Genomic DNA, 21,184 nt, shown 5'->3' with positions numbered 1-21,184 from the left:
ACATGCAGAGATGCGATTCGCCGCCTGGTTATCAGAAGGGGGAAAGGAGAAGATTAATTGTGTGTCGTCTGCATAGCAATGATAGGAGAGACCATGTGAGGATATGACAGAGCCAAGTGACTTGGTGTATAGCGAGAATAGGAGAGGGCCTAGAACAGAGCCCTGGGGGACACCAGTGGTGAGAGCGCATGGTGCGGAGACAGATTCTCGCCACGCCACCTGGTAGGAGCGACCTGTCAGGTAGGACGCAATCCAAGCGTGGGCCGCGCCGGAGATGCCCAACTCGGAGAGGGTGGAGAGGAGGATCTGATGGTTCACAGTACGATGTGACGCTGGCGTCGAGTGTGGATGATGTCAGAGCTCATGTAAGGCAGGCTTACCCCCGTTTAATTATAATCACGAGAAGAGCTTGTCACCTTTGCAGAACAAAACCCAGTTTCTTCCCACTTGAGGAGAAGGATCTTTTTCTGTTGTGTGTTCATTGTAAATGGCTTTAAGAACCTTTTGGAATACAGTTCAAAATGTAAAAAAAGTCAAGATATTTCCATAGCTCAATGATTTCGTATTTTTTTTTATATAGTTTCTTTTTATAGCACAAACTAAAAATAAGTTGTTTTAAGTGGATTCTATTATCTTGTATTAATAATATTGTATATTATATAGTAATAACACTGGATTGGGTAGACCTTCCCGACCGCACTGTGTTGAAGGTCACCATGATGTAACTAAGGCGTGTGACCGACCGGTGGAGAAGTCTAACACTGATGTCATGTGGTATTGTGTTGGTGTAGGGGAAAAGGTTATTTTTTTTATATAGAATTAGGGTAGGGTTGATGTAAGTGTTATGTTGGTACTGGAGGAGTTCAAGCAAGGGATTTGACAATCCCCAGGCTTTAGTAGCTACCCAACCTGCTCCTTGGGTACCCCTGTGCATTCATGTTATCACAATCAACACACATTTTAGAAGGTTGTATAAGGCAATAAAGACTCAGGTGATGACAGATTTCAAATGAATCAGACTCATATTTTTCACTCAATGTATCTGGGGGGGGAAGGAATCTTGAGACAATGTTTTACATCTACAGGACACTCAACATGTGACACTTACTCAACAGAGAACACTACTAATACAATAATAACAGTGTAGATCTCTATAGGAAAATAACAAACCAAACACAAAAGTTGAAGAACTTGCGTAACAACAGTGTTATAATACCAAGAGGGTGCACTGGTTGGTAGTAGCCAGTAGATTAGATGCCATGATTGGCACGGTCCACTGCACTGCTGAATAGGTGAGTGAGTGGCTCGGTCTAACCGAGGTGGCTGTGCGGGGGGGGGGGGGGGGGGGGGGACTGCCAACAGTGCAGAGATTGGATCGACACTGCCCCGCCCCTCCCCACATCAGCACATTCCAACACACTGACACTGTAACTGCCAAGCTTTCACAGAGGCCTGCCAGGCCTTAGCAATGTGCACAGCAGGGTCGCCCTGGAACACAATGATATTGTGCTCACCAGGATTACACTGTGTGCTTCATGGCTGATACGTCTGCTTAGAGCTGATATCAATACACTGCTACTGTGCAGCCAGGCTTGTGCAGGACACTGTGCCTTAAGGCTTCCATTGTGAGATGGTAAAACTGTGCCTAGCTTTCCCAGCTGCAAGAGGGAACAATAGCTAAGATGTCTCTTTCGGTTACGATCCACCATTTCCCTCATAGTGAAAAAAAACATGTTTACCCACCAGCTGCCCAAAGATAAGGACAGAAAATCAAGGGCAACAAGCTTCAGGCTATGCTGACAAATCCCCCAAAATAGCTCCTCCTCTCTCGGAGAGCGGAAACAAGGGTTTCGTTACCTTCTATGTTTAGCTCTCTCCTGTTCACTGGGCCCAGACGGCCATGGGCCAAGGCCTATTCTATTCTCTCCATGGTGAGGTATAAATACATGTCCACTAGAACCCACGTAATGAGAGGAAGCAAGGCTAGGCTATAGATGACTCACAGTAGCTTTCTTTAGGCCACATGGCTGGAGCTGAACCAAACTGCTGAGTGGTTGGGAGTCCTATGGACGAGCTTGGTCTGCATCCCCTTTGTATTTGTTCATTATTCCCTTCTGATATGAGTGCCATTGGATGCTATATTTTAATATTATGCTTTCTGAGATTCATTGTTAGATTATCTTAACATAATGGGCACAATGTACTCTTGCACATGAGGTAGTACACATCATCAGACGAACAATGAAAAAAATACTTCCCTGAGGGAAACTAGCATCTTACGCAAGAAAGCAACAAAGAGGAAGACTTAAAAGAAGCAGAGCAGACAAAACAAGGTGCAATAATAAAACCATGTTTAATAACAGTAGGAACGACTGTACTACGGCAGAGAGAGAACAAAGCCACATACAGATGTCTTTAATCCAGCAGATTCACAAGAGTCACATAAGAGTCTCCCAAAAGGTACATTAAGGCCATTTCTGGTATGCTGGTTGAATCAGAATTATCTGGTGATGGCACACAAATTAACGGTAGCCTGATTTAGCGTACTAAGTTTATGGCAATAAAACCCATTGTTAGAAAGAAACTTAGTCGAGATACAATTGTCATCGCTGAAGAATTCGTAATGGATTACTGGGTTTCCTTGTCTCTGATCTCAAGACCTTTATGTCTATTGAAGTACCTTTTAGAGGAGGGAGGCTAACACCAAAAATACAAACAGTAGCACCAGGTAAGTACAATCAGACCTGTTTTGGCTTGTCTTTTACTCGTGACAATGCGTAGACATAACGATGTCACGATACAGTTAGAAATCACTGCAATTCAGCACAGAAAGATTCATTGTTCCCAAAAAGAATTGTACTTTCCAGCCCGTAGGTGCTAACCACACAGATACAGCTGGTTCGTTTCATCTAGAGATTTGTCACGGGGGACATGTTCCCAAAAGCTGAACGACAGGGCATACAGCACATTCTATTCTTTACTGTTCAACAGGACACTTATCTCTGGACTTTGGGGTCAGCCTTGAATACATGATATAGTACACATGGTTGGAGTGAAAATCATGTATTACATTGTTAATTACAACCCACATGCCCAGCTGATGCATCTTCTATGGTCTCTCCCAACGGAATACTTGTACCTGAAACTCCTCTTTAAAAAACCAAACTATACATTAATTATATGATCTCTATCATAAATAATACGTAAGGCGACTTGGCTCACAGTGTTAGGTTATGTAACACCTGGTTTAAATGGCTGGGAGGAGTGCTGTATACTAAGGTTGTCTGGATGAATGACCTGCCTCAGCATTACATTGCAGTTTCCTATCCGACAATTGGCATTGAGCTGACATATGCTCTGCACTAACCAAGCACTTCTGCTCTTTACATTAATAGAAGGCTCTGATGATGTCTACTTCCTCCATTGGTCACTGACAACCCAGGTGACTCCCTGCTAAACTAGGAAGTTATTAATAAACAGCATGAGTCAATGGGGAGAAGATAATACAGTCAAATGTCCCAACCATGACTCCAAAGCCTGAAATACATTATATACGGTCATTGTAACACACATGACAGCAGATACGATTGAAGACAGATAACAGACTTGTTAAAGGGATAGATGGAAACCACGGCTAAATCCACTGAGCTAAATCAGACAGACACTAACAGTCAATGTCCCAACGTACACTACCGTTCAAAAGTTTGGGGTCACTTAGAATTTTTTTTGTCCATTACAATAACATCAAATTGATCAGAAATACAGTGTAGACATTGTTAATGTTGTAAATGATTATTGTGGCTGGAAACGGCTGATTTTTTATGGAATATCTACAGTTGAAGTCGGAAGTTTACATACACTTGGGTTGGAGTCATTAAAACTCGTTTTTCAACCACTCCACAAATTTCTTGTTAACAAACTATAGTTTTGGCATGCACATCTACTTTGTGCATGACACAAGATATTTTTCCAACATTTGTTTACAGACGGATTATTTCACTTATAATTCACTGTATCACAATTCCAGTGGGTCAGAAGTTTACATACACTAAGTTGACTGTGCCTTTAAACAGCTTGGAAAATTCCACAAAATGATGTCATGGCTTTAGAAGCTTCTGACAGGCTAATTGACATAATTTGAGTCAATTGGAGGTGTACCTATGGATGTATTTTAAGGCCTACCTTCAAAGTCAGTGCCTCTTTGCTTGACATCATGGGAAAATCTAAAGAAATCTGCCAAGACCTCAGAAAAAAAATTGAAGACCTCTACAAGTCAGGTTCATCCTTGGGAGCAATTTCCAAATCGCCTGAAGGTACCATGTTCATCTGTACAAACAATAGAACGCAAGTATAAACACCATGCTGTGCACCGGGGCAATTTCTCGCATGGAATAGCCTTCACTTCTCAGAACAAGAATAGACTGACGAGTTTCAGGTGAACGTTCTTTGTTTCTGGCCATTTTGAGCCTATAATCAAACCCACAAATGCTGATGCTCCAGATACTCAACTAGTCTAAAGAAGGCCAGTTTATTTGCTTCTTTAATCAAAACAACAGTTTTCAGCTGTGCTACATAATTGCAAAAGGGTTTTCTAATGATCAATTAGCCATATAAAATGATAAACTTGGATTAACTAACACAACGTGCCATTGGAACACAGGACTGATGGTTGCTGATAATGGGCCTCTGTACGCCAATGTAGATATTCCATTAAAAATCAGCCATTTCCAGCTACAATGGTCATTTACAACATTAACAATGTCTCCACTGTATTTCAGATCAATTTGGTTATTTTAATGGACCATTTCTAAGTGACCCCAAACTTTTGAAGGGTAGTGTATATTCTAACTGTTTACTGTAAGTTATGTATATAACTATGGCAAGTTCAAATTGAGTGATAAAATACAGCATTTTCATTAAAGGGTAACGTTACAGGCTTTAAGGCAAGATTGATGGATGAGTAGTGGTTTTAGATCACAATTCTCCCCAGATAATAAAATACAGGCAACATTAAGAAGCAAACAGATAAATAAAAAAGCCTTCACTACAATATAGTGCAGGGCTTTTTGTCCTTGAAGGGGTTCTCTGAGGCAGGGATGCCCATGAGCAGAGGGTCGTACTTGGCGTGTTCACCACAGTAGTGCATGAGGTCCGCCGAGGCCTTGGATACCTACAGGACAGAGCGACATGAGAGTGTGAATGGGAGGGTTTCTGCTGACACAGGAGTCACACACATACCCACATGCACACCCATCCCACAAGCACGCGCAGACACTCACTGACAACAGATCATCCTTAGCTGCAAGTTGGTGTCCATTTAGGGAGACATTTAGGTAAGGACCAGGAAATGTACTTTATTGTTACTCAACACTGCTTTCTACTCAGTCTAACTTTCAGCATACCATACCTTTATCCTCTCAATACTGGCCTCTATCCTCAGCTGTTGTACTGTCCTCCTGGCTTGGGCTATGTTGTTAGAGCTTGGCATCTTCGATGACATCTTGGCCTCCACACCACTATATGCATTAAGTATAACAAAAGTACCTCATAGAATAGAATGTTTAATGAAAAAACACAAATATGGCAAAAGTACAGTAAATATATAGACAAATTGGACAACACTTACCTAGTCAAAGACTTGAAATCTAACCTTATTGAATCTTGGGGGGAAAACCTGCAAAAAAATAAAATAAAAATGATTAAGGGCTCTTTTCAATCTGTATGGCTGAAGCATGACAGATTGCGCGATAGGAATGTAAAGGTAATTTCCGCTTGAACAGACAAATGCAGCGTTAACCGTGAACGCGGGAACATTGCCTTTAAATTTCAATTGGGCTTTAGTGCTGAACTTCTGCTATATGGATTGAATAGGGCCCTAAATCAACCAGCAATCATTTCATTAAAAGCATGACCACTCTCTTTAAAGCAAGCATTGGGACAGAACATTTTCCCCCTCCATCTTGCCCCAGACATACATCCTACTATCTGACGGTAAAGACCAACACATCTTTGACGCATGAGAAGCAGTTATGACACTTTGCCAGCCGCTTGAGAAATCACCATACGGTAGAGCATGTCATAACAAACCAATCATATGTCAGCGAAGGGACCATAACAGTAAACAAATAATAGAACGAAAGAGCACAATGAGATGGTGGCTTTTGCGGAGGGTTACTGTTGTGTCAACAAAGCGTGATGTCGATCAGTTCTCCAGTATGTCTTTGCATGATATAACCATGTTTTATTGGTAGGAGAGACATTAAAGAGACACTGCAGCTGGTTGCAACAAGGCTAAACATGAGGGTTAACGGCTTCTGCTCAAACACTTTCTCTTCTTAGGCTTTTCCCCATAAATAACATCACAAGGGCTTCCTCGTTGTGCACAGAGACACACGATGCCAGAGTCGGTAGTAAAAACAGTTAAGACAAACATACACACACATCCAAGCCTAGAGCAGCTGCCCCAAAGTAAGGTGGTGGAAACTGCCAAACTGAGCAAAAAGATAACCCTTTACATAAGAGAAGGTAGTTTAAGTGCACCAAAGTAAAGCAGCGGGTCTAAAGTGGAGAGTATAGTCCTGAGTGGTCGTGAACAGTGGTGTGAAGTTCACAGTTGGTTGGAGGAGACATTCTCTCTGAGCTATAATTCCACTTCCTGATAATCATTTACAGGGACGATGGGAACATGCCTGGGCACATCCTCTACTCGGCTTCCTGGGATCGCTGGTTTCGGTGTCTTTTTCCCTCCCTCCCTCCCTCCCTCCCTCCCTCCCTCCCTCCCTCCCTCCCTCCCTCCCTCCCTCCCTCCCTCCCTCCCTCCCACACACACACACACACACACACACACACACACACACACACACACACACACACACACACACACACACACACACACACACACACACACACACACACACACACACACTTTATCTTTTACTGCCAGAGACAGGAAACCTTTCGTCAGAATATATTGTGTAATAAACAGAAACATCACATGTGCAATAAAGAGGCCCGCATAAATGGAGCGCTACTTCCATAAAAAAAGAAGGTCTGCCTCATTCCAAATGCCCTATAAGCTGAGAACATTGGTGTTACTCAAATCCTCAACCAAGCCAATCCGCACCCAATGTTAACAGTCCTACAGTATTCATATTCCAAACACACTGTCGAGGAATTACTGCAGACTGAAATGTAAGAACTAAACGTCTGCAATCAGTGCAGTCTTCAGAATGTCATAGGAGAGTTTGTAAAGAAATGCATAGAATAAGTAAAGGATTTGAATGCAAATACACACAACTTAACAAATCAGAATACAAAAGTGTGCACAGGGCCAGAGCTGGGAGTCGAGCTCTCCTGTTCCTCCACTGGTTCGAGTGATTGGGTTGTTTTGTTTGACCCCTGTGCCCAACAGGATGTGGTCCCTTCTGACGGCTTTGACGCTACAACAGGAGTCCACTGTATCTCTTTTAGTGTCCAGGAAGGAGGGAGGACTCTTGTTTCCTGGCCTGACTGATTAAAGCATGACGCTCCAGAGGAAAAATAGCTCATTGGAAAAAGCGGGAGACAGCAATGATAGAGCTTCAAAGCGTTGTTGCTGCAATAAATATGTCAGATACTTTCAATTACTTTCTTGATTTAGCTTTCAGGGTACAATACAACCAATGTAAAAGTCAGTGCCACAAGTTCAATCTCTGCCAACCCTGCATGCCAGTGAAGCTAAATCAATCTGAAACCCCCCCCAAAAACAATGCAGTTTTGTTTCTTATTAACTCTTCCGGAGACTCTTCTGGCCGAGAGTTCTGAGGGGTAAAAACTCCCTTTTCCCACCTAAGGTTTTTGGAGGGTCATTTCCTGGTGTTTAACTGACATAATGACACAAGCTAACAGAGCTGAACAGTCAATGACCTGAGGAGAAAAGTATGTTACATCCTCCTCGGGCAAAAGTGTGATAACATATTTTTACATATTCTGGTAATAAATGACTAGCTCTTCCTTGTAAAAATCAATTACTCCAGCATCCTTGGTCCCCTTAGAAACCATGATGAGAGATTCATTATGTAATATTCAGAGCAGGGCAAATACTGCCACAATGAAAAGAGCAACCCGTTTACAGTCAACAAGTTAAAGAACGCCGTTAGGGCATCACTGGCGAAAGTAAAGACCCCTCCCGGGAGCAGTAAACAGCGACCAGATATTTATTTCCTGTTCTTGGAAAGAAGGAAATGTAGGCCAGAGCAGTTTAGCTAATTGTGTTCTGCTGTTCCTAAAGGAAGACAGTGCTGCATTACCTAGGTCGAACAGGGTTCTGCTGATTCTGATAGAGCTGCAGTCAGTTGATGTTGGCTGTCACTTGGCAATATTTAAATTCAACCTGAAATTCGTAGAAGTTCACAGTGCATGCTTACAAAGAACAGAATATGGTATACAGGACCAGCTTACCAAATGACTGTGTGTAGCAGAGGTAAGCTGGTCTTGGATACTGTAGCCTCACACAGCGATGGTACCTGAATTAACTGTCGCCCCCGAACCATAGAAACTCTTCTGTGGCTTTGAAAGACCAGTTCAACCAGCCTGTAGTGAAAGGGAGTTTTCAGACCTGCCCAAGTGAGTCAGGTTGGCAAGCCTATAATCTGACGCCAACCAACACCACCACCATCCTAATTGACTTTGGGAGGGCACCCCCATCCCCCTGCAGTAACTCCAAGGCATGGGGCCACACATGCTTCATCATACAGTAGTTCTACCACCTAGGATCAGAGAGAGGACCACCCCATAACATAGCCCACCCCATCGTCCCCCCACCACCACCCTCCAGCCCTCATATGTAAACCTCAACAGGACCACCAACAGCACTGAATAGAGCAGGCCCACTACTCTACTGTACCTTACACACACTCACCCACACACATGCTATTAATTAACATTACATTCCAAGCACAATGCTTGGGAGTCCTTGTGAGTCACTAGAAAGAATAGAGTTTGCTCTGAATAGGCGCTGTAGCTCACTTGATAGAGCATGGTGCTTGCAACGCCACAATAGTGGGTTTGATTCCCGGGACCACCCATATGTAAAATGTATGCATGTATAACTGTAAGTCACTTTGGATAAAAGCATCTGCTAAATTGCTTATATTAAAGTCAGTATATTACTTGACACCTCTGACAATATGTGTACAGCTTTGCCTGAAGCCATGACTTATAAACAAACATTTTTGCCGGAGTTTTATTAATCATTTAACGTCATCATGATTATATCTATAGAAGGCTATGGCTTATTGAAATGTGTTCATTTAAGTTGTCTATAGACATCGTGGGGCTATGGGCATCTGCCAAAAAAGTGGTGACGCCAAAGTTTCCTCTTTTGCATGGAAACAGTATAATGGCGCGATATTTGGAGTCTAGACAGAAGTCTGTCTCTTTGAACTTTTGTGAGTTCAAAGCCCTGGGCTGCGAGCCAAAATCGGTCTCTCCCTCACACACACAGGGTGTTTTTCAATACGCATATTACCGTGCTCCGAACACGCACATTGGAGCACAGGAGGGTCAGAGTATGAGTCCAAATCAAACTATGCGAAACGGAGCACCTAACCTGCTGCGTAAATTCTCCTAAACTGCTACGAAAGTCAAATCTGACAAAAGCTGTATCCCATCTAGTCAAAATCCTGTATTTTTGCTTAAGCTAAATAAAATAAACTCTCACAGCTCATATGTTGCCTTACTACAATATTTGATACGTTAATAAATATATACTGTGTTAATTTTGGCATGTTTACCTGCCTACAATTCCCTTACTATGTGCTTGTGCATAAATCACAAGCCCATAGTAAGTCCGTAGGGCTAACTGGCTAGCAAGCTAGCCATGAAGAATTGACAGTCACCTACCTTGATAACATTAGTTTTAGGTGATTTTTTGCTGGCTAGCTAGATTATTACGATTCACATATAGTAGGTTGTCGTTGGTGATGAAATATCACTTCCTTACATTATAAAATACATTTTACCAAGACAAATATGATTATTCATGATATGAATCGTTCAGTGGGGTCTTTTTCTAACATTTCATAAACAATATATTCAAAAAAGTCAGATTTCGGAAACAAATACATTTACATTTTTGTAATTTAGCAGACGCTCTTATCCAGTGTGACCTAGTGGATTCATCTTAAGATAGCTAAGTGGGACAACCACATATCACAGTCATAGTAAGTACAAATATCAGCAAAGTCAGAGCAAGTAAAGGGGGTCTTCAAAGTTATTCCCGCAGGTCGCAAAAACCAACATTTGCATGACGAGCTGAATTAAATCTAAAAAGCTTTGAAGATAAAAAAGCTTTCGGTACGCTCAATGCTCCGTTGACATTTCACAGAGACACGCTTGTTTTTGTGAGAAGTCTTTGAGAAGAAGGATGATGAGTTCAACGGGAATATGAGCCTGTTAGGTAGTTAATTCTCACACAGCATCCAGCCTAGCTGATGCGATGCTGTGCAATTTTCCTTATTTTTTAACACTTTTTTTCTCTGGCCTCCATTGATTTAGTCACACAAATTTTGGCCATCATACAAGGGTAAAACTCCAATAACCTTTGAACAGATTATGATAGAGACATGGGGTATGGACCATTCATTTTCATAGAGGATTATCTACACATGGCAAAAGTATGTGGACACCCCTTCAAATTAGTGGATTCGGCTATTTCAGCCACACCCGTCGCTGACAGGTGCATAAACATCGAGCACACAGCCATGCAATTGACATAGATAAACATTGGCAGTAGATAGGGCTGTGGCGGTCATGAAATGTTGTCAGCCTGTGATTGTCAAGCAAATAACTGTTAATTGACGGTAATTGACCATTAATTAACATAAACACATTTAGCATCTCCACGCATAGCCTACAAGCCAGTGATGCAAACCTGGAATATCTGCATTTTAAAAAGTTCATGTAATATAGCCTACACCATCACAATACATCCATTATTTATTTTAGACAGGTCTAAAGGTACATGATAGGAAGAAAATGTAGTCTATTTCAGATGAACAGAGTACCATACTCTGAGTTGTCCTTATGTTAGGCCCTGATCTGGCTATGCCATATGGCTGTGGGCTACACTAGTTCATTTAGCAGACACAGAAAAGATTTGGCATTATTTCATATTATTTTATAGTATGAAGAATACAATAGAAATTATATTTTCTCCAAATTATTTGAGGGAGTGTGTACATGTGACTATTCTGTGTTGAGCGGTTAACAAAGAAACAGGTACTCCTATATGCTGAATTTAGAGATATTTATGTAACTTTAGTTGTGATACAAACATTGGGCTATATGTTTATATTTTTAATACATTCTAAGGCTGCATGATGAGACTCTAATGATGATTTGAAAAAAGTTGCATGAAAGGCATGATCTCTGCTTTGTTTTTTGTGCAGGCTGTACACACTTCATCAGTCTCTCATTTACAATTTAACAAGCACTTGATAATGCATCGAATTTCCCAACAGCATCCCCTTTGTGTGGCCGTAACGCCCCCTAAATAAATCCATGCCTTTTGCGGCCAGTGGCCGTTGTGCCCTTGGGCTGAACATAACAATTACAATTCCCTTCTCTGGCTGCGTGCTACGAAGCACCTCTCACTCACATGACTATCCATCATGTGATCGGGTCTTTCTCACAGGCTGCAAGTGAAGACAGACACATCGGGGATGCAACTGCAAGCTTCCTTATCCAATTCCAAGGCGCATGAAGATATTGGAAGAACTGTCCACATTTACTTTTCGTCAGCCAACAAGATGAGTGGGCCTAACAAACAGCAAAAGCACTAGCCTATGTCAATCTACTATCCCCCATTGTACAAAGGTTGACCTATTCTATTCTGTGCAATAAATAAATATTCCAAGCATAGTCTGGGACAGCTGTGGGTATAACCGCGAATGTTCCATTAGCAGGAAAACACCATTCTCAAAAGTGACCGCAAATGCGATTATGCATGTAATGCTTTTATTATAAAGGTGCATTTTTATGGTGAAAATGATCTTCCCCAAACTTGAAACTCACTCGGTGTGGATTAATGTGCTTCATTTTTCAAAGTTATTTAGCCACTTTAGTTGTGATACAAACCTTATCAAGTACAAATAGGCCTATGGGCTAGGCTACATGAGTTGTGCAACTATGATATATATTTTTTTTAATCGCTAAAAAAGGCATGTACTGTTTCTTGCCTTAAGCTGGGCATCATTCACAAGTGATAATATATCATTCACAAGTGATAGGCTAATATTGTCACCCATCAGACTATTCTTGATTTAATCGTCTTTGCATATAATAAATTATATACAGTACCAGTCAAAAGTTTGGACACATAAATTCAAATTTCCTACACTGTAGAATAATAGTGAAGACATCAAAACTATGAAATAACACATATGGAATCATGTAGTAACCAAAAAAGCTTTGCACACTCTTGGCACTCTCTCAACCAGCTTCATGAGGAATGCTGTCTTGAAAAAGTTCCCACATATGCTGAGCACTTATTGGCTGCTTTTCCTTCACTCTGAGGTTCAACTCATCCCAAACCATCTCAATTGGGTTGAGGTGATTGTGGAGGCTAGGTCATATGATGCAGCACTCCATCACTCTCCTTCTTGGTCAAATCGCCCTTACACAGTCTGGAGGTGTGTTTTGGGTCATTGTCCTGTTGAAAAACAAACGATAGACCCACTAAGCGTAAACCAGATGGGATGGCTTATCGCTGCAGAATGCTGTGGTAGCCATGCTGGTTAAGTGTGCCTTTAATTCTAAATAAATCACAGACAGTGTCACCAGCAAAGCACCCCCACACCATCACACCACCTCCTCCAAGCTTCATGGTGGGAACCACACATGCAGAGATCATCCGTTCACCTACTCTGCGTCTCACAAAGACACGGCGGTTGGAACCAAAAATCTCCAATTTGGACTCATCAGACCTAAGGACAGATTTGCACTGGTCTAATGTCCATTGATTGTGTTTCTTGGCCCAAGCAAGTTTCCTCTTCTTATTGGTGTCCTTTAGTAGTTGTTTCTTTCCAGCAATTCAACCATGAAGGCCTGATTCACACAGTCTCCTCTGAACAGTTGATGTTGAGATGTCTGTTACTTGAACTCCGCGAGGTGCAATCTGAGGTGCAGTTGATTACTGATTTCTGAGGCTGGTAACTCTAATGAACATCCTCTGCAGCAGAGGTATCTCTGGGTCTTCCTTTCCTGTGGCGGTCCTCATGAGAGCCAGTTTGATCATAGCTCTTGATGGCTCTTGCGACTGCACTTGAAAGTGCGACTGCACTTTCAAAGTTCTTGAAATTTTACAGATTGACTGACCTTTATGTCTTAAAGTAATGATGGACTGTCATTTCTCTTTGCTTATTTGAGCTGTTCTTGCCATAATATGGACTTGGTCTTTTACCAAATAGGGCTATCTTCTGTATACCACCCCTACCTTGTCACAACACAACTGATTGGCTCAAACGCATTAAGAAGGAAAGAAATTCCACAAATTAACTTTTAACAAGGCACACTTGAGAGAATGCCAAGAGTGTGCAAAGCTGTCATCAAGGCAAAGGGTGAGAAACACCTTCCTGCAATGCAGGACATTTAAAAGAGGTACTGTACTTGAGGTTTAAAAAGGCTTCTGAAGTTTATTATTTCCTATTTGAAATTTCAAACTTGATTTTCCCTTACTAAAAATGTATCAACCCCTACAAAAATGTTAATTAATGCTAATCCACATTTCCTGTTGCTGCAGTATTGTTTTCCTACTGTAGCAAGTTTGTCTCAAATTAAGATCCTACAGCTAGCTATATGTTTTCTGCAGGAGTTCCCCTTGTCTGCAGGCGAAAAGCTAAAAGTGGCTATTCACACCATTCGAGCCGTGCTCTTTTGCCAGTATGAGCATTTTCCAGCTGAGTCTGAATAAAATAGTTTTCTCCTACAACACCATCATTGTGGCTAATAGAAGATCAGCCCCGCTGGCAATCACTTGTTTACAGTAAACACTTCGTTGTGTTCACTTCGTTACCCAGTTTATCGAACGCCGTAAAAGACCACTGGTTTTGCTGAGTAAAGTAGGATAGCTTGACGAGTCGATGAGAGAGAAACAGAAAAGTTGCTGATGGTAGGAGCTTGTGTTTGTTGAAGTGTGAGAAACATTGAGGCACTGAGGAGCTAGAGAGGGTGACATCATCCCATTCCCACCAGAAAAGCTGCTCAGAGCCGTTCGGCCTTTAGCTTGCCGAGCAACTGTTGTCATGCACACTGGTTGGGACCGCACTGGTCCAGTCTTTCTGTTGGATACCTTTTGTAACCAATCGAATAGCTTGGACAACTCGAACAGTAGTCTGTGGATCTTAAAAATAGAAAGATTACATCATGCAGACAACTCACAAGGTTTCAGTGTTTGGAAGAATGTAGCGCAGTGAGAGTTCAGTAACTTTATAAACCTAGTAGTTATTTGAGCTGTAGCATTAGTAGGTTCACAGAAAAAAAAGCTGCAGGGGTGAGACATAGGTAACGTCAGTTCTGGGGTAAAAGATGAGAAAAAGTGCACCACCCAAAGAAGAGGGCATGGTTCCAGAGATAACTTAGCTTAGGTGACACCACCCAGTCTGGTATTAGCATTGGTGGCAGACAAGAGTCAAAAGTAATCCTTAAGTAAGTGGCTTGTGTTATTGGTATAACCACCCCAAGACCGTGTTAGCCTGCAGACCTTAAGTCTTGATATTATCTCTGGAAACTACAGTAACAACACAAGTATTCAGGTCTCAGACCAGGTTGCTCGTCATGCAAAGCGACGCCAGTGAACTCCCTCCGCTGACTATGGAAGATTACTTGATACATTTCTGTTTCACACACAAAAGACACTTGTCCAGTACAGTACTCATACAGTCATTTCCTTGTCCACACATACCTCTAGACATACATGCACACAGGCGCTCTTTATTGAAAACGGTCCTGTTGCTTTCAGAGGTTTCACCCAACGCTCTGGACCAGCAGCACAACACAGCTCTGTCTAGACAGCTGCCTCTAGACTGAACTCATTTCAGAAGAATCCACAAATCCAAAATTCCCATGTAATTACTTTAGGCTCATTTCTGCCCCATGCACTCTTCAACCCATGTTGAGTCTTTACTGACAGAGCAGCCATAAAAGTGTCCTCTAGAGATAGAACGCTCGCCTCTGGGAAGAAATGTTATGCTGTTAGCTGGACTATTTCTGCATTCAACGTCGTTGTCGTAGAATGTTTGGCATGAAAAATGTCTCGTAGGCGAATATATCAAATCAAATTTTCTTTTTCACATGCGCTGAATACAAAAGGTGTAGACCTTACAGTTTCTCAGTCGCGTACAAGCAATCTTTCGATCTGTGTTGAAACATATCTATAGCAGAACAGCGATGATCAAATGCTTAAATACATTTACAGAACTTCTGATCATTATCTTGCTTTATTACCTGACTTGCATATCTTAGAACAACTTTTGCAAAACTTTAAATACAAATGTCATCAGTGAATACAAAATTCACTGTTAAGTGTTTTGTTCACAGAATTTAATACGCTGTTTTCCTCAGAAGAGAAATGTGTACAATTGTGTTAACTGTTTCCGGCAATCAGTACTTTTAAGTAACTCAAGACATCATCCTCAATACTAACCACGTTTTCTTCCACAGTTTTATGCCAGTAAAGTCATACCGAATAAAACATTATCAGGACAGCTATGATGGAAACAGGAAGCTTCTGTACAATTTTATAAATGCCGACAGATAATTTGTTTGTTCGACATGGTGGGATCTGTTTGTGTCGGTAAAATTTATAACGTGACCTCCCACTGGTGCAGTGGTCTAAGGCACTGCATCGCAGCGCTGAGGCGCCACTACAGCCTGGGGTTCGATCTCAGCCGGCTGTGACCGGGAGCCCCATAGGGCGGAGCACAATTGTCCCAGCACCGTCCGGGTTTGGCCGGGGGGGGCTCTAGGAGCTCTAGTGTCTCCTTGTGGCGGGCCGGGCGTCTGCAAGCTGACCCTGGACATTAGTTGAACGTTGTTTCCTCCAACACATTGGTGCGGGCTGGCTTTCAGGTTAAGCGAGCAGCATGTTATGAAGCAGCGCAAATATTGATATGTCACGCGATGATATGGTGTGTGGTCCTCCCACTACGACTCAGGAAATCATGCAGTTTATTAGGCTACGATTAAATAACTGACGATGAACTTCACAGGGTGGTGAAAGTGAACGGTGATCTTGATGCTCCTTTCCAATAAATATTGAGAGTCTGATTCTGGTGACATAATGATCGATGCTTGACTGTCGTTTGACAAATAAAAATATTATCCATTATAATCTCATTATGTAGACTAGCCTACCCACACAGCCTTTCTGCACTGTATCTGTGAGCTGTTGGCTAGAGCACACGTGCCAAGACCAGAGTGGGCTTATTTACTGATAACACAACAGCTTTTGTGACAAAACAGTAGAGTTGAAAATGTGATGGAAACTCGACATGGTGGGATCTTGTGAACTCTGTTTAGAAAATCTAAAACATTGTTCCAAAACATTTACGTGTTTGAGAAACTCTATAAATGTTCTCATATGCAATGATACTAACAACCCATGATTGAGACTTTAGATTTTTATTCGGTACATGAAAACTAAAGCAAAAAATAACATTTTGTGTGTACTACGTCATCAGGCACTGATTTTTATCTGCAAGTCAGTTTGGTGGAAACACCACTGTATGCTGTATGCGGATTTTACAATAGTTGCATGAAAATCTGTCACCAATTGCATGGAAACCTAGCCATTATAGAGCTTTGTTTTGGTGTAGATTGAGGCCTATACATTCATATCAGTTGTTTTTCTCCATTGTATTCACCTTCCCTTATTTCTATTATGGATTGTGTTTCTGTGCGCCAATGGAAAGACTACAAAACAATGAGCAAACCAGCCTTTGTATTGAATACATGTCATTGGATTGTGATGATACTGAGAAAATAAACCTGCACACAATGTGCTTTAAAAAAATATTTCATTTGATGTGTATGAAATTGTTTGTACTTCCAAGTTTGATCAGCATGATCTACTGACTGCAAAGAAAATGTATTCATCTACTGGGATTATTAAAGGCCAGACTTACTTTCTGTTTTGTCTGCTTGGACTCAAGAGAATCGTAGGGTTGCATTAATCTTTTGGCAGGCAGTTGTGTTCTTTTGACAAATCTATTTGCAATTTTGACTGTAAAATATAATTGTGATGAATGTATTTATGTTTTGGGAATGCAACTACATTTAAAAAACACATTTACTGTTTGCAAACGGCCACAGAGGTCTGATATTTGTGAACTCTGTTTAGAAAATCTACAACATTGTTCCAAAAAATATACGCATTGGAGAAACTATAATGTTCTCATATGCAATGATACCAACAACCCATGATTGAGAGCCCACTCTGGACATTTGAGGTGTTTGAAGAGTATATTGCTACAAATAATATGTCTAAAATGAGCAAAATAAAAAGGGTACTTTTGAGATATTTATATTTGCATGTTGAACAAATGAACATATTTTTATTTATTTCAGAATCTACACAGTAAAATGTATCTGAGTAAATTTTACTCAAATTGAATACAATTAAACTCTACAAAAGATAACATTTGGTCCCAGTCTAAATAGAGTAAAAAGTACTCATTGCAGAGTTACATTTTCAGAGTTATTTCTACTCTATTCAGTGTTTATATTTAACTCTATAAACTGTAATTTACTCTATTTAGAGTAACATGGAAACAACTCTACTGCCAATTGTTGCACCGACCAAACTGCTCTAAAACTGTCCATCAGCTCTGTTCAGAGTAAAATGCACGTGTTGCACCGACCAAACTGCTCTAAAACTGTCCATCAGCTCTGTCCAGAGTAAAATGCACGTGTCGCACCGACCAAACTGCAGCTAAAAACTGTCTAATAGCTCTAAATTTCAGTGAAACACACATGTAGCACAGACCAACTGCTGCTAACTGTCTGCTAACAGCTCGCTTTTCAGAGTAAAACACATGTTGCACTGACTAACCTGCTGGCAGTAGTCAGTAAAGTCCGCTAGCTACTGATAATAGCTAATACCGCTCTGTTGAAAATGTAAAACAGGTGATGCACCGATCCACTGAGCGTACATACTGTCCATAAAGCACTAAAAGTGGTATAACTTAAATGTACTGTAGCTAGCTAATTAGCTCTAGCTAGATGCTCACATTAGCCTCTGACTATGCAAATCGTACAGTAACAGTAAGCCTACACTACAATGCTAGCTAGCTATAATGTTGCTCAACAGTTTTAATTTACACACAAAGTTAACCAATAACAGTGAATTTATCTGGAATTCTAATTAAGTTTAGAATTGAATAAATTCTGTGGTTCTGTGAATGACTTCTGATGTTCAACGGATCCATGCTCTCGATGTCACGCCCTGACCATAGAGAGCGATTGTTTCTCTATGGTGAAGTAGGTCAGGCCGTGACTGGGGGGTATTCTAGTTTATTATTTCTATGTGGAGTTCTAGGTTATTATTTCTACGTTGGTGATTTGTATGATTCCCAATTAGAGGCAGAGGTAATCGTTGTCTCTAATTGGGGATCATATTTAAGTAGTTATTTTTCCCACCTATGTTTGTGGGATCTTGTCTTTGTGTAGGTGCCTGTTGGCACTTCACTGTCTTCACGTTTCGTTTGTTCATTTATTGTTTTTTGTATTTTGCTAAGTTTCACATTATAATAAAGAAGTGGAACGCTACTCACGCTGCGCCTTGGTCCAAGTATTACAACGATCGTGACAGAAGATCCCACCAACACAGGACCAAGCAGCGTGCTACGATGGGGAAAATAAGTTGGACCTGGGAGGAAATAATGTAAGGACAGGAGATCCTTCCTTGGCAGGAGTCACAGAGGACGCAGGGAGAGAAGGGAGGACAGCGACGACGCCGGGGTTCGCGACCACAAAGACGGGGGGGGCACACGGGGTGGTCGACAGAGCCGGGGAGTGAGCCAGTGACAACCTGGGAGGCGATAGAGAGGTGGTCGGTCGACCAAAGCAGAGTACCAGAGCCCGCCTGGGAGTCAATGGAACAGTGCGAGGAGGGATACCGGAGAATGGAGTTGGCTAAGAGTATGTGGCAACGCAGGCGTTTGGAGGAGTGTGTCATCAGTCCGGTGCAACTTGTGCCGGTCCCACGCATCAGGCCTCCAGTGCGCCTTCCCAGTCCGATACGTCCTGTGTCCCCTCCTTGCACTCGCCCGAAAATGCATGTCCCCAGTCCGGTGCGTCCTGTAACAGCCCCGGTACCATTGATGCCGTTCTACGCACCAGGTCTCCAGTGCGCCTCCAAAGCCCAGTGCGTCCTGTGCCAGCTCCACGCACCAGGCCTCCAGTGAACCTTCACAGTCCAGAGCTTCCGGCGACGGTTCCCGGTCCGGAGCTTCCGGCGACGGTTCCCGGTCCGGAGCTTCCGGCGACGGTTCCCGGTCCGGAGCTTCCGGCGACGGTCCATGGTCCGGAACCTCCTGAGACGGTCCACGGTCCGGAACCTTCAGCGGGGGTCAACGGTCCGGAGCTTCCAGGCAAGGCGTCCAGTCCTGTTCCAGGGCAGGAGCCTCCCTCTGCGCCGGTGCCCAGTCCAGGCATGGTGTCCAGTCCAGCTCCAAGGCTGGAGCCTTCCCCTGCTCCGATGCCCAGTTCAAGCACGGCGTCCAGTCCTGCTCCATGGCCGGAGTCTTCTTCTGCGCCGGTGCTCAGTCCAGATACGGCGTCCAGTCCTGATCCAGGGCAGGAGCCTCCCTCGGCGCCGATGCCCAGTCCAGGCACGGTGTTCAGTCCAGCTTCAAGGCCGGAGCCTTCCCCTGCGCCGATGCCCAGTTCAAGCACGGCGTCCAGTCCAGATCCATGGCAGGAACCCTCCTCGGCGCCGATGCCCAGTCCAGACACGGCGTCCAATCCCACTCCATGGCAGGAGTCTTCCTCTGCACCGATGTCCAGGCCAGGGTCGGTGTCCAGTCCCGGTCCATGGCAGGAGCCTTCCTCGGCATCGAGATACAGTCCAGGCACAGTGTTCAGCCTGATCCACCAAAGATGGTGGGTCCGCGAGCTGAGCGGGTTTTTCGTCCCGCACCAGAGCCGCCCCCGATGCTGGCGGATCCGCGGGATGAGCAGGTACTTCATCCCGCACCAGAGCCACCACCGACACTAATCACCCCCCACCCTCCCTATTTTGTATCAGGTTTTGCGGCCGGAGTCCGCACCTTTGGGGGGGTACTGTCACGCCCTGACCATAGAGAGCCATTGTTTCTCTATGGTGAAGTAGGTCAGGGCGTGACTGGGGGGTATTCTAGTTTATTATTTCTATGTGGGGTTCTAGGTTATTATTTCTATGTTGGTGATTTGTATGATTCCCAATTAGAGGCAGCTGGTAATCGTTGTCTCTAATTGGGGATCATATTTAAGTAGTTATTTTTCCCACCTGTGTTTGTGGGATCTTGTTTTTGTGTAGGTGCCTGTTTGCACTTCACTGTCTTCATGTTTCGTTTGTTCATTTATTGTTATTTGTATTTTGCTAAGTTTCACATTATAATAAAGATGTGGAACGCTACTCATGCTGCGCCTTGGTCCAATTATTACGACGATCGCGACACTCGATCTGTCCACTCTTTCCAGTCACGAGACACTTGCAAATGGACAATGGCGGCAAAATCTAAATTTAACCAACATTAGTGGGCATGGTCATGCTGTTTTACTCCAATAGAATTTAATCTGTATTTTTGCTCCCACTCTAGCGGCTGCTGGTAATAATTACACTCTAAAATGATTTAATTTCACTCCTTGAGAGGAAAATAATTTTAACTCCAGAAGAAATACTCAGTTTTTACTGTGTAGACATACTTCATAATTGAGAGAATTGTAAGGAGTATAATAACACAATATGTTATCCGCATCATGTACGGTTCACAGATCACATGGTCTTACAGGAGACATGTACAATATAGTTCTAAAAGGGGGCTAAATTTTCCCAATTTCATCATGATTAAAAAAAAGCATTTTAAATATCCTTCCACCCAATGAAGTTCCTATGATACCAAAAATATTGGAATCGTGGAATCGCAAACTTATAATGTACTTTTAT

At 42.6% G+C, this 21,184-nt stretch overlaps 1 protein-coding gene across 4 annotated transcripts in view; it reads right to left on the bottom strand.

The window, feature by feature from the left end:
- Positions 1-2,334: 2,334 nt before the first annotated feature.
- Positions 2,335-21,184, bottom strand: part of gng12a (guanine nucleotide binding protein (G protein), gamma 12a) — a 59,310-nt gene continuing 40,460 nt past the window's right edge. Inside the window, exons 2-5 of one of the 4 annotated variants that reach the window (NM_001140045.1) lie at positions 5,627-5,674; positions 5,408-5,516; positions 4,834-5,170; positions 2,335-3,709 (exon numbers count right to left, since the gene is read on the bottom strand). In NM_001140045.1, the coding sequence (NP_001133517.1) occupies positions 5,045-5,170; positions 5,408-5,500 (219 nt within the window). In that variant the 5' untranslated portion in view covers positions 5,501-5,516; positions 5,627-5,674 and the 3' untranslated portion in view covers positions 2,335-3,709; positions 4,834-5,044. Of the gene's footprint in view, positions 5,171-5,407; positions 5,517-5,626; positions 5,675-6,435; positions 6,615-21,184 lie in introns of those variants that run through there. The other 3 variants (XM_014139492.3, XM_014139490.3, XM_045693607.2) reach the window with 3 other exon arrangements.

Source organism: Salmo salar, chromosome 14, assembly GCF_965601325.2.
Source record: "Salmo salar chromosome 14, fSalSal1, whole genome shotgun sequence".
Classification (NCBI taxonomy): domain Eukaryota; kingdom Metazoa; phylum Chordata; class Actinopteri; order Salmoniformes; family Salmonidae; genus Salmo; species Salmo salar.
Note: the sequence above shows the minus strand (reverse complement) of the source record. Positions and strands in the feature narration are given on the sequence as shown.